This window comes from Muntiacus reevesi, chromosome 4 (genome assembly GCF_963930625.1).
Source record: "Muntiacus reevesi chromosome 4, mMunRee1.1, whole genome shotgun sequence".
Lineage (NCBI taxonomy): Eukaryota > Metazoa > Chordata > Mammalia > Artiodactyla > Cervidae > Muntiacus > Muntiacus reevesi.
Window position 1 is genome coordinate 76,353,586 of NC_089252.1, and position 11,134 is coordinate 76,364,719.

General features: G+C 47.4%; 1 protein-coding gene across 4 annotated transcripts; it reads left to right on the forward strand.

Moving 5' to 3' along the window:
- Positions 1–1,713: 1,713 nt before the first annotated feature.
- On the forward strand, positions 1,714–10,479 carry RPUSD3 (RNA pseudouridine synthase D3). Of its 4 annotated transcripts, XM_065933202.1 has the most exons (10): positions 1,714–1,846; positions 2,166–2,305; positions 3,176–3,220; positions 3,341–3,440; positions 4,248–4,355; positions 4,436–4,520; positions 4,744–4,867; positions 6,021–6,113; positions 8,779–8,918; positions 9,677–10,479. In XM_065933202.1, exons 1-10 carry the CDS (start codon positions 1,746–1,748, stop codon positions 9,866–9,868), a joined length of 1,128 nt encoding a protein of 375 aa, XP_065789274.1. In that variant the 5' UTR covers positions 1,714–1,745; the 3' UTR covers positions 9,869–10,479. The 4 variants fall into 4 exon arrangements, with proteins under 4 accessions (XP_065789274.1, XP_065789275.1, XP_065789276.1 ...); XM_065933203.1 differs by lacking the exon at positions 6,021–6,113; XM_065933204.1 differs by lacking the exons at positions 8,779–8,918; positions 9,677–10,479 and adding an exon at positions 8,439–8,750.
- Positions 10,480–11,134: the final 655 nt, after the last annotated feature.

The following is an 11,134-nucleotide window of genomic DNA, read 5'->3' on the forward strand; positions in this document are numbered from 1 at the left end:
GGCTGGAGGTGGCTAAAGTTTGGAATTTGTCCCAACTTATCTTCCTCCTGACAATCTGAGTTTCACATGTGAGTCTTAAATGGGTGATCACTGTTTCTTTGCACTGGGCCCTCTCAGCCTAGGGAAAATTAGGTTTCTTTCTTTCCTTCGGGAAGCTTGGAGATTAACGGAGTCACATCAGTTTTAGGCAGTGAACAGTAGAGGGCAGACTTTGATGAGGCTGGGGTGTGTGAAGGGAAAATTCCAAAGAGCAAGGGAGCTCAAGCCTCAAGCAGGGCCAGGGGCCAGTCCAAGTCGGGGAATGGCCCTTCCTGGGGCCAAGCTGGGCCAGTGGAGGAGAGGTCTGCTGTCAGCAAAGTAGGTTGTATCCTGTCCCTCCGTCTTTATTCAGGCTGCAAATTATGAATGCACAGGAGATCTTTCAGAAGAGGGGTTCTAAAATACTGTGGGGCCTTTTGACACAGCACACTTACGTCTTAGCCCCAAACAAGATAAAATCACTTGCATCCTTGCCAAATTTCTTGCCAGTCCTATCTGAACTTGTGCAGATTTATTTAAAAATTGACTATTTAGGGACTTCCCCAGCAGTCCAGTGGTTAAAAGACTCCACACTTCCACTGCAGTGTGTTTCATCCCTGCTCAGGGAACTAAGATCCTTCATGCTGTAGTGCCAAAGGAAAAAAAAAGAAAAGAAAACTTCTTGAACTGAATAAAAATGAAAATACAACACATCAACTTAAAAATTATTTTTAAAAATTGATTACTTAAATCTTTGAATTAAAAAATTAAGTTTCTTGAGGTATAATTTACATCCAATAAAATCTACCCTTTTAAGGGATTTAGTTCAGTAAGTTTTTGGCAGATTTATACAGATATGTAATCATTGTACACCAGAAAGTTCCCTTATGCCCATTTTTAGTAGATTCTCATTCCCTCACCCACTCCAGCCCTTGTCATTGTGAACCAGACTTTTCCGAAAGGTCATGTAACTAAATTCGGTCTTTTAAAGAAGTCTTTTACTTCTACTTATTTTTATTATTTAAAAAAATTTTTTAATGAATCATAGTCTTTTATATTTTGGCTTAGTTTTTGTTGTTGTTGTTTTGGCTGCATGCCCTGGCATGAAGGATCTTAGTTGCCTCTTTGTTAATCTGTTTCCAGTTCATAGATGCCAAGGCATAGCATAGAGTTAGCATTCAAAAAATGTTGAATGGGTGAATTTATGTCCTTATGCAGCTAATCACAAGACAATTTTACTGTTTTGAGATTTATTTTTACCTTTATAAATAATGCTGTAGTGAACCTGTTTCTGCCTTTGACCTTTTTTTGTTTTTCTTTCCACTTTTGGATTATGCACCAGGCTGTATTCTTTGAAGTAGGTTCACTGGACAAACGAGTGCGGATTTTGTTTTATTCCAATTTGCCTTACAAAATTGTGCGGTGGCGGTTTTTTATTTTTAAGTCAGAAGACTCCAAAGAATTGCAGTGATGAGCAGAAAACCTGGCTTTGTCCTAACACCGGTCCTCTGACCTGCAGTAAATACTTCCTCGGCTCTGTGCTTCGGTTTCCTCAAAATCACAGATCGTACATGTCTGCATTTCCTTCCCGGGTAAAAGCTAAACTCCGCTTTCTCACCACTCGGGAGCCTCGTTATTCCGATTGACAGTCAATCTGACCAATCAGCGTGCTGTGGGAGATCCCGGGCAGCACTTCCGGACACAGGCGCACAGTCTTCGCTCCGGAGATGGGTGGCTGTCAGGTTTTGGGTCAGGCCTGGGGTGGCTGGCGGCGGGGTCTGGGGATCCGTGCAACGCCCACAGCCGCAGGCTTTGGCACCAAGGCCCGGTGATTACACAACCCTCGCCCTGCTTTGTGTAGAAGGGAGACGGGCTAGGGGAGGTTGCGTGCGGTATCTGGAGTTAGGTAGATATGGGTTCTAATTCATCTCTGATGTGTGATACTAAACTAGCCGTCGACCTCTCTGAGCCTCAGTTCTCTCTTCTGTACATTGGGGCCAATCGAACCTGAGATTTCGGGAAGCTCAATCCAGGCTTCCTGGAGCATTCAAAAACAGCCGCAGGGGTTGGGAAGATGTGTGTGGAGATAAGAATGAGCGGCACCTCCGGAAGCAGTGATTCCCCTATTGTTTACCTAACCTTCCCAGGCATCAGCTGCAACGTCGAGGCGCCAGCAAACCGTCGGATCCCCCGGGTGACCAGCCTTTCCCGGGACTGCTGAGACCGGAGACCTTCAGTCGGGAAGAACTGGTCGATGTATTGAGGGCGGCTGTGGTAGACCTTAAAGGTGAGGGGTGGAAGGGACAGGTGCCGAGAGACCCGGAAGGGGGAGGAATCTTCACCTGAGTCTTCTGAGGCTCTGGTTCGGTACCCTACTAAAACCTGTGGGGTCAAATCCTGGTTCTCCCTCTCACGAACCTCACTAGCTGGGACCAGCCACATACTCTCTCTGCCTCAGCATCATGGGATACAGCTGTGGGAAGGGAGAGTATAAATAACCAGAGAGCTTTGCACTAGTAAGCTCTCAGTAAAGTGTTAATATATTGAGGTACAAAACGGGCTTTGGAGTCATATCTAGCTCTGTAATCTGCTTGCTGTGTGGCTTTAGGAAAATAATAATGTCTCTATGCCTCAGTCTCCAGTGACTTATGAATTTTTCTCAGCTATTTATTGAGCATAGGCTGTGTTCCAGGCACTGCTTTAGAACATGGCTGTCTACTGCTGAACAAAATAAATATGGTTCCTGCCTTCAGGGAGCCAGCATTTCAGTGGGAGAAAATGATTAACCAGAAAATAAATGAAAAAAGTACTTACTAGTGATCGGTACTGTTAATAAAACAGCGATGGTAGGGATCTGCAAGAAAGGAGCAGACATCAGATTGGAGACTCAGACCTCTTTGTGATGATCACATTGAAGCCATGATGATATAAGGAGCAAGCCACATGAAAATCTGAGACATGGAAAGCAACAAGTGCAAAGGTCCTGAGGTTGAGGCAGCAAGCTGAGCATATGCAAGGTTCAGAAAGAAGTTTATTTCAGGGTGTGGTTGATAACTCCTGTATGAGAGTTGTATTGGGACCACATGATAATATGAATTGAGAAAGTCTTTGTAAACTGCTTTCGCTGTTGCTGACATTTATGTATTATATGTTTCAGGACCTCTGGTGACATTGAACAAGCCACAGGGTCTGCCAGTGACAGGTATGGCAGGGAAAAGAGATGCAGTGAAGGGGGTTTTGATGTGTCTGAGAGCAGACAATATTGAAGAGAAGGGATGTTGTCTCTGAGAGCAACTTGTAGTCTTCCTTTTTTTTCCCATAGGAAAACCAGGAGAGCTGACGTTGCTGTCAGTGCTGCCAGAATTGAGCCGGTCCCTGGGGCTCGGGGAGCAGGAGCTCCAGGTTGTCCGAGCATCTGGCAAGTAAGTGGTGGAGGTGATAGGAAGGTAGGAAGATAAGCATCTATTTGGGATGGGGGCAGAGCTACTTAGAAATAAACAGACATTTTCCACTGGTTGCTTTGGGATCACAGAGGTAGGAAACAAGGAAAAAGAGGAGGAAGTGGACAGATCTGGGTTTAAATCCTTATGCACAAACTGATCCTAGGTGTCACTGAGCCTTAGTTTCTTTAATCACAAAACAGAACTCATGACATCTGTGCTCAGTGTATAGTCACTTCTCCAGTCCAGTATTCATAGTCAGCATTGTTAACGGATCTGTGATATTCTTTCCTCTAATACCCATCGTTAGAGATGGTGCTTGAGATAAGATGTTTCTGCAATTGCACAAACTCATAAGCTTGTTTGTGGGGAATTGAGCCATTCCCTTCTCCAAGGGATCTTCCCAACCCAGGAATCGAACCCGGATCTCTGACATTGCAGGCAGATTTTTTACCATCTGAGCCACCAGAAAAACCCATTTAATAGCTAATATATGTGAAATTCCTAGTAGAGTGCCTACTGGTAGACAGTCAAGCAGTTGGTGGTAACTGTTATGATGTTTGGCTCTGAGCTTCCTGGGAGCCAGAGCAAAATGAGAAACACATTTAAGCTTTGTACCCTTATTATCACACACGGGGAAGACTTACTTGTTTCTCAGGAGGAGGTCTCTGTTGTAGTCCAGATGTTTCTCTTCAGCCTTCAGCAGGTCCGTGTTTCTTCTCAGGGTCTCCTTTTTTTGCGGGTGATCCCAGGGGATTTTAACTTCTGTGATTTGTCTCCTTTCTCCAGGGAGGCCTCTGGGCTTGTGCTCCTCTCCAGTTGTCCCCGGACAGCAAGCCGCCTCCAGAAGTTCTTCACTCACTCACAGAGAGCCAGGAGACCCACAGCCACCTACTGGTGAGAAGGGCTGGGAGGCTCCAGGGCAGCGGGGAGGTCCCAGCAAACAACTCTGTGACCTCCTCCTGCCTCTTTCTCAGTGCTGTCACTGATGGGATCCCAGTTACTTCTGAAGGGAAGATCCAAGCAGCTCTGAAACTGGAACACATTGATGGGGTCAATCTCGTGAGTCAGGCCTGGGTGGGGAAGAGGGGACCCTCTGACATATACCCCTCAAGAAGAGTCAAGGGTATAGATATGGGGTGGCTGGCCCTTCATTCCCCTAAAAAGGTGAATGACGACTGCCTATCCTGCAGCCCTGTCCTCAGCCTGGCGGGAACAGGGAGGGTTGGGGGGCAGCTCCCAGGTGTGTGTGAAGCTTGTTCACTCTTGGGGGCTGACACCACAGGTTGTTCCAGTGCAATCCCCATCCCGAAAGGACATCATGGAAGGTGTCAAGAGGACCCTCAGCCACTTCCGTGTGGTTGCCACGGGCTCTGGCTGTGCCCTGGTCCAGCTGCAGCCACTGACAGGTGGGTCTGGAGCCCCAGCCAGACTTGACAAACTCTATTTGGTTGGGGAGGCAGGGAATGGGAGGAAGGTGGTAGTTTCAGTGGCAGCCTGGGAAGTCTTTGATGGACTGCAAGGATGTATGTGACCAGCTCCACCTGGAGGGGGCAGTGCTTCTCCTGTCAGTCTGACGGTCACCCCTTTGCAACTCACCTCTATTTTTTTTCTTACTGCTCTCAGCATCTTCTCTTTACCTTTGATGTTCTCTAGCTTCACTGTGCAGAGAAGGCAATGGCACCCCACTCCAGTACTCTTGGCTGGAAAATCCCATGGACAGAGGAGCCTGGTGGGCTGCAGTCCATGGGGTCGCTGAGAGTTGGACATGACTGAGTGACTTCACTTTCACTTTTCACTTTCATGCATTGGAGAAGGAAATGGCAACCCACTCCAGTGTTCTTGCCTAGAGAATCCCAGGGACGGGGCAGCCTGGTGGGCTGCCGTCTATGGGGTCGCACAGAGTCGGACATGACTGAAGCGACTTAGCAGCAGCAGCAGCAGCAGCAGCTTCACTGTGATGAATCCAGGTGTGTGGGTTTAGTTTTTTTTTGTGGGGGGGGGTTAGTTTTATTTCTTGGGATTCAGTGTGTTTGCTGAATCTGAAGATTAACCTGTTTAATCCATCCTGAAAAGTTCTTCAAATGTTGTGCCTCTTGCATCTTCCCTTTGGAATGCCTGATAGCGTCTGAGTTTCTCATTCACCTGCTATGTCTCAACTTTGCTTCCATATTTTTCATGTCTATCTTTTCCGCATTCTGGGTAATCTTCAGACGTACTTTCCAGCTGAGTAATTTTCTCTTCAGTTGAATCTAACCTGCTAGTTTAGCCTACCCATTGATTGTACTGTTTGCGTCTACAAATTCAAGTTGGTTGTTTTACAAATACAGATGGCCTTTTAAAAAAAGGCATCTTTTTTCTTTCACGTCAAACTGTTTTTAATTTGCATAATGCTTTTAACAAAAATAGCCTCCCCCCCCAAAATTTTTTATTTACAATCTTTGGTCTTCAAAAGGTGTGAGTGTTCCTGTCTAACAGTCAGGCAGCGAGGGCTGCCCATGTGCAGGTAGCTCTGTTACAGACCAGCCCATATTCTCTCTGCTCATGTGTGGGCCCTGGCAGGACTGCACCCAGCAAGGGAGCAGCACTTTCCTCCAGTCCACACAAAGGCACAAGTCAGCCTAAAAATCGTGACTCAGTCCTGCCAACTGCAAGGTAAATGAACTCTTAGAATACTTCTAGACTTATTGCCTGCATTTTTTTTAAAGACCGATTTATTTGTTTATAGTTTTTGGCTGTGGTGGGTCTTTGTTGCTGTGTGTGGGCTTCTGTTGCAGAGTGAGGGCTTCTCTTTGTTGTGGTGGTCGAGTTTCTCATTACCGTGGCTTCTTGTTGCAGAGCACGGGCTCTAGTTGCAGCTCAGTAGTTGTGGCAAACAGGCTTAGTCGCTCTGCCGCATGTGGGATCTTCCCTGACCAGGAACCTGTGTCTATTGATTGCAAGGCAGACTCTTAACCACTGGACCACCAGGGAAGACCTTGCCTGCATTTTTTAACCAATGTTTTGCTTATTCTTATTAAATCAGCCTTTTTTTTTTTTTTTTGGCTGCATGGCATGGCTTGAGGGATAGTTCTCTGACCAGGGATTAAACCTAGGCCCACAGAAATGGATGAGCAGAGTCCTAACCACTGGACCGCCAGGGAACTCCCAAAGTCCTAACATTTTTGTCTAGACTGTAATAAAACTAAAGAGAACAGTATTCAAACCCAATAAAGCATGATGCTAAAATCTCAGATCTCAAAGAATCTCAGATCCTTTGAGATCTGAGATCAAGTTATTACGCATCTAACCACCTTTATGGCACATACCATGGACCACCACCCTGCCTTTCTGATTTAAAGTTTTGTCTCTTCACCGATTGCTGTGGTCCATCCTGTGGTTTTATTTTTCACACCAGTAAGTAAAGGTGACCAACAGCCACTGACTCAAGTTTTTCCAAGAATTAAATGACCTGGTCAGTCTTCAGATTGCTTCGCAACCTTCTCTTGCTGATCTGTCAGCTTTTTCTTTACCTATAAATCCCAAATGGCCAAGAACACACAACTGAAGGTCCATGCTCTGGGCAAGCCTCTTTGTTGATGAGCTCCTTCCCTGTGCTTGTCATCCATCCATTCTCCTAGCCTTGAACCCAATTGGTGATGGCATCTGTTTTTTTCTCTCATTACTTGTTCTTGTTTGTCTTTACTCATTTAAAGCACACCTATGTGGTGTTTCTATAATTCTTTTGTCTTGAGATTCTAAGGGTCTAATTCTGTTATGATTTCCACAGACTTGCTCCCCTTGGTGGAATGTCTCCTTATCGCTCTGTGGTTCAGGTTGTGCTGGGTCTTCATCTGTGGAAATCCTTTACTGCCTCATTGGCAGTGGGGACTTGAGAGGTTCTGCCTTGCTTCTGCTGAGTGGGCTCACATCGCTGCTTCAGGACCTAGAGATTAACACCTCAGTTGGAAGTTCACAGATCACTCAGGTGGTATTAGAACCCCAACCCTGTGTGAGAGCAGCTCACAGTTGGGAGTTCATCTTCATTCCCCTCATCCATACCTACAGAGCTCATCTGCCTTCCTTGGTTGGCTGACTTTTTCTCCTGGTCCACCCTTGCACGGAAGATGTAGCCTCTCAGATTTCATTTGGGCACCACAGCCTCATCCGTGGCCCCTTGTCACTACTTAAACCCAAGCCCCCTTGGCCCCAAGATTGGAAATACCCCTCAAAGAGGTGAAATGTTGACTCTCTTGTGCTCTGGATTTGTTTTTTGTATTTTCATCCAGGGGCCTTTACTTTCCCCTGTGTCCAGCTGTGTATTTAAAAGGATGATTGTTACAGTTTTCCAGTGTTTCTAGGTGGTTAGTAAAAGATGGGTTTTTAAATTATCCAGTCCACCCTATTGCCAGACATGAAAGTAGACGGGACAGTTCCTGGGTTTGAATCCCAGTCTGTGGTGGGCTGGTTACTTCTTGAGCTTCGGTTTTCCTGTCTGTAAGGTGGAATGATGCTAGGTCTCACATTATAGGGTTTTCAGGAGTATTAGTAAGTTTACATATGTGAACCATTTCATATCCATTAAGTTTCCCCAAAACAAGTTCACGTTGGTATCACCCAAAAGAGCAATTTATTGACTCATATAACTTAGAAGTTCAGGCTTGTGCATACTCTGGGGACCAGCAGCCACAACTAATGAGCCCCTGTGCTGCAACTATTGAAGCCCTCGCCCCTTCGAGCCAGCAAGTCGCAAATACCGAGCCTGGGTGCTACAGCTCCTGAAAGCCTGCACACCCTAGAGCCTGTTTTCCACAACAGAAGCCACCGCAATGAGAAGCCCATACTCTCCACAACTAGAGAAAGCCCACATGCAGCAGTGAAGACCCAGTGCAGCCAAAAAACAGTAGTTCGGGCTTGGCTGCATCCAGGCTTGGAGGACATCATCAGAAAGCCATTCCTCCCTCTTTCCACCTCCCGCGTGCTGGCTTCTTCCTCCCATAGGAGCAGCAGCTGTCCCCCATGGAGGCAGATGCAGGTGCTCCAGCAGCTCCAGGCTCACTCCACAGCAGGAAAGAGTGCTCTTCATTCCCAGAAGCATCACAAAAAATTCAGGGTTGTGTCTCTTCATGGATGAGTCCCACAAAGCTGGTGGCATGACAGCTCTGCCTGCCCCGACCTCGCTCCAGAGGCTGGGGTGGTAGTGTCCACCTCACTGAAACCACACCATCTGAGAATGGGGGTGGCACTGCCCCAGAGCAAGGTGGGGGAGGGGTGCGGCAGTACTGGGTGGGACCTAGTGAACTGCTTGCCTGCCAACTGTCCCGTCTCTTCCGTCTTCTAGTGTTTCCCAGCCAGCTACAGGCACACATGGCCCTGCAGCTCTGCCCTGTGCTTGGGGATCACACGTACTCTGCGCGCGTGGGCGCTGTCCTGGGCCAGCGCTTTCTGCTGCCAGTCGAGGGCACCAGGCCCCAAAGACAGGTACCCAGGCTCACCTGCCTGCGGCCTTCTGGGGTGGGCTGGGGCTTGTGGGGGTGGAGGGATGGATAGCACCCCAGACATCAGCTACACAATTTGGGCTTCCAAAGCTACCAGTACCCCTGTCTTGCTGTGTGGCCCTGAGTGACACCCTCTCTTATGGGTCTCTTCTGTTCAATAAGGAAATCAAACCAGCTGATTTCTAAAGGTCCTTCTAAGTCTGCCATTCTATAACGGGTGTAAGAGGTTGTGTGTGTGTATTCTGGTAACACTATCTGCTTTAACAGAAAAACCTCAAGTACCAGAGTATTAACACAACAATTTCCTTCTGTGTGAAGTCCAGTTAATGGGATGGGGTAGGGGCAGGCTTTGCTCCAGTCACCTGGGTGGCCCCTGGCTGCTGCCATCTGGTCAGCAGAGGAGACAGGGCAGGTTCGTGGAAGTGTGGGGTGGTTTCTCGGGCCACGTCAGGAAGCGGGACACATACTCAACACTCCTGTTCCGCTGAGTGGGGCTCAATCACGGCCTCCCCAACCTGCAGGAGGTGCTGGGGAATGCAGTTTAGTGAAATGCCTAGGAAGCTGATTTGGTGACCCCTAGAGCTGGTCTATGCTGTAGTGTGAATGTGAAGGTATTTATATGTGCAGAGGCATGTAGAACACGGATGCAGAGGGAGGACAAAGTATTTGCCTCGCTCCTGTTTTGCTGAGTGCTGCTTAGAATTCACCTGGCTGGATGCTGACACGTCTCTCCACCCCCAGGTCCTGGATGAAGCCCTCCTCGGCCGCCTCTGCCTGACCCCCTCCCAGGCCGCCCGGTTGCCCCTGCACCTCCATCTGCACTGTCTTCACCTCCCAGGCGCCAGGCCCAAGGACCCACCCATCGAGCTTCTGGCTCCTCTGCCCTCTTACTTCTCCAGGACCCTGCAGTGCCTGGGGCTCCACTACCAGTAGGCCTGCTGGAAGGCAGCTGGGGTGGGAGGCGAGTGGGCTGCGGTCAGGCCCAAGAGTGTGGTCAGTGCTCAGCATGCAGTCAGACCACCGTGTCAGATGCTGGGCGCTCTAGTGGGACAGACCTGAGATTGCATCCTAAGGCCATTTGCTGTGTGGTGTTGGGCAAATGACCTCACCTCTCTGGGCTTGAAATAATAAAAGTACCTACCTCATAGGATCATTTTCAGGATTTGCTGAGAAAGAAAATGTTTATCATGGACTGTGTTTTCTGCCGAGCTCAACATGTGGTCTTTATGTTTGGCTGTTTCTGGCCCAATTCTAGCTGAGAAAATGTTAAAAGAGTTTTTTTTTTTTCTTTAATTTGTGCTAAAATACACGTAGTAGACTTTACCATCTTCACTATTTTTAAGTGTATAGTTCAGTGGCATTAAGTACATTCACATGGTGGTGCAACCATCTTCTGCATCTAACTGCAGAACTTTCTTGTCCACCCAAATGGAAACTCTGTTTTCATTAAACACCAACTGCCCATCCCCTACCCATCTCAGCCCCAGTAGCCACTGTTGTCTGTCTCCATGAATTTGACTACTCATTTAGATGTTAGATCTTTTACTTTAAAAAACCATGTAACATATCAAACATAAGAGTGCGTAAAACATCTCTGTGATTTAAAGAATAACTGTCAGGTGACACTCACATAACCACCACTTGGCACAAAACAGAGGCATCCTTCTCCTATTTTGGAACACAGCCGTTCTCAACCCTGGCCCCGTATTAGAACCTTCTACCCTGCCCCCTCGGAAAGCTTAAAAAAAAAAAAAATCCCCATGCCTCCCCTGACTACACCCCTAAGATACTTTTACCAGTCTGGGATGGAGATATCTTTTTTAAAAGCTCCAGAATGGGCACTATTGCATAGTCACTGTTGGAAACCACTCCCCCCGACTTGAGAGAATTCTTTCCTTGTCTGTTTTTTTAAAGTGTTACCACATATACATGCATCCCTAAACAATGTATTTTGTTTTACTTGTTTCTCAAACTCCTGTGGAATGGAACTGTGCTGTATATATCCTTTTGTGACTTGTTCTCGCTCCACCCTGGGAAATGCATCCGTTGTGTGGCATGGAGTTGGAATGCTGGGGCTTGCAGTCTATCCACCCAACGTTAATGGACACTTAGGTCATCGGCTGTGACCACAGTGCTGCTGTGGGTCTGCCTGTCTGCGTTTTCTCATTCAGCCGTGCAATAATTTCTGCATCAGAGTGT

Coding starts and splice junctions, on each gene's coding strand:
- RPUSD3 (XM_065933202.1), top strand. CDS start 1,746: ATGGGTGGCTGTCAGGTTTTGGGTCAGGCCTGGGGTGGCTGGCGGCGG. Junction 3,441..4,247: donor GTTGTCCGAGCATCTGGCAA/GTAAGTGGTGGA, acceptor TCCTTTCTCCAG/GGAGGCCTCTGGGCTTGTGC. Junction 4,521..4,743: donor ACATTGATGGGGTCAATCTC/GTGAGTCAGGCC, acceptor CTGACACCACAG/GTTGTTCCAGTGCAATCCCC.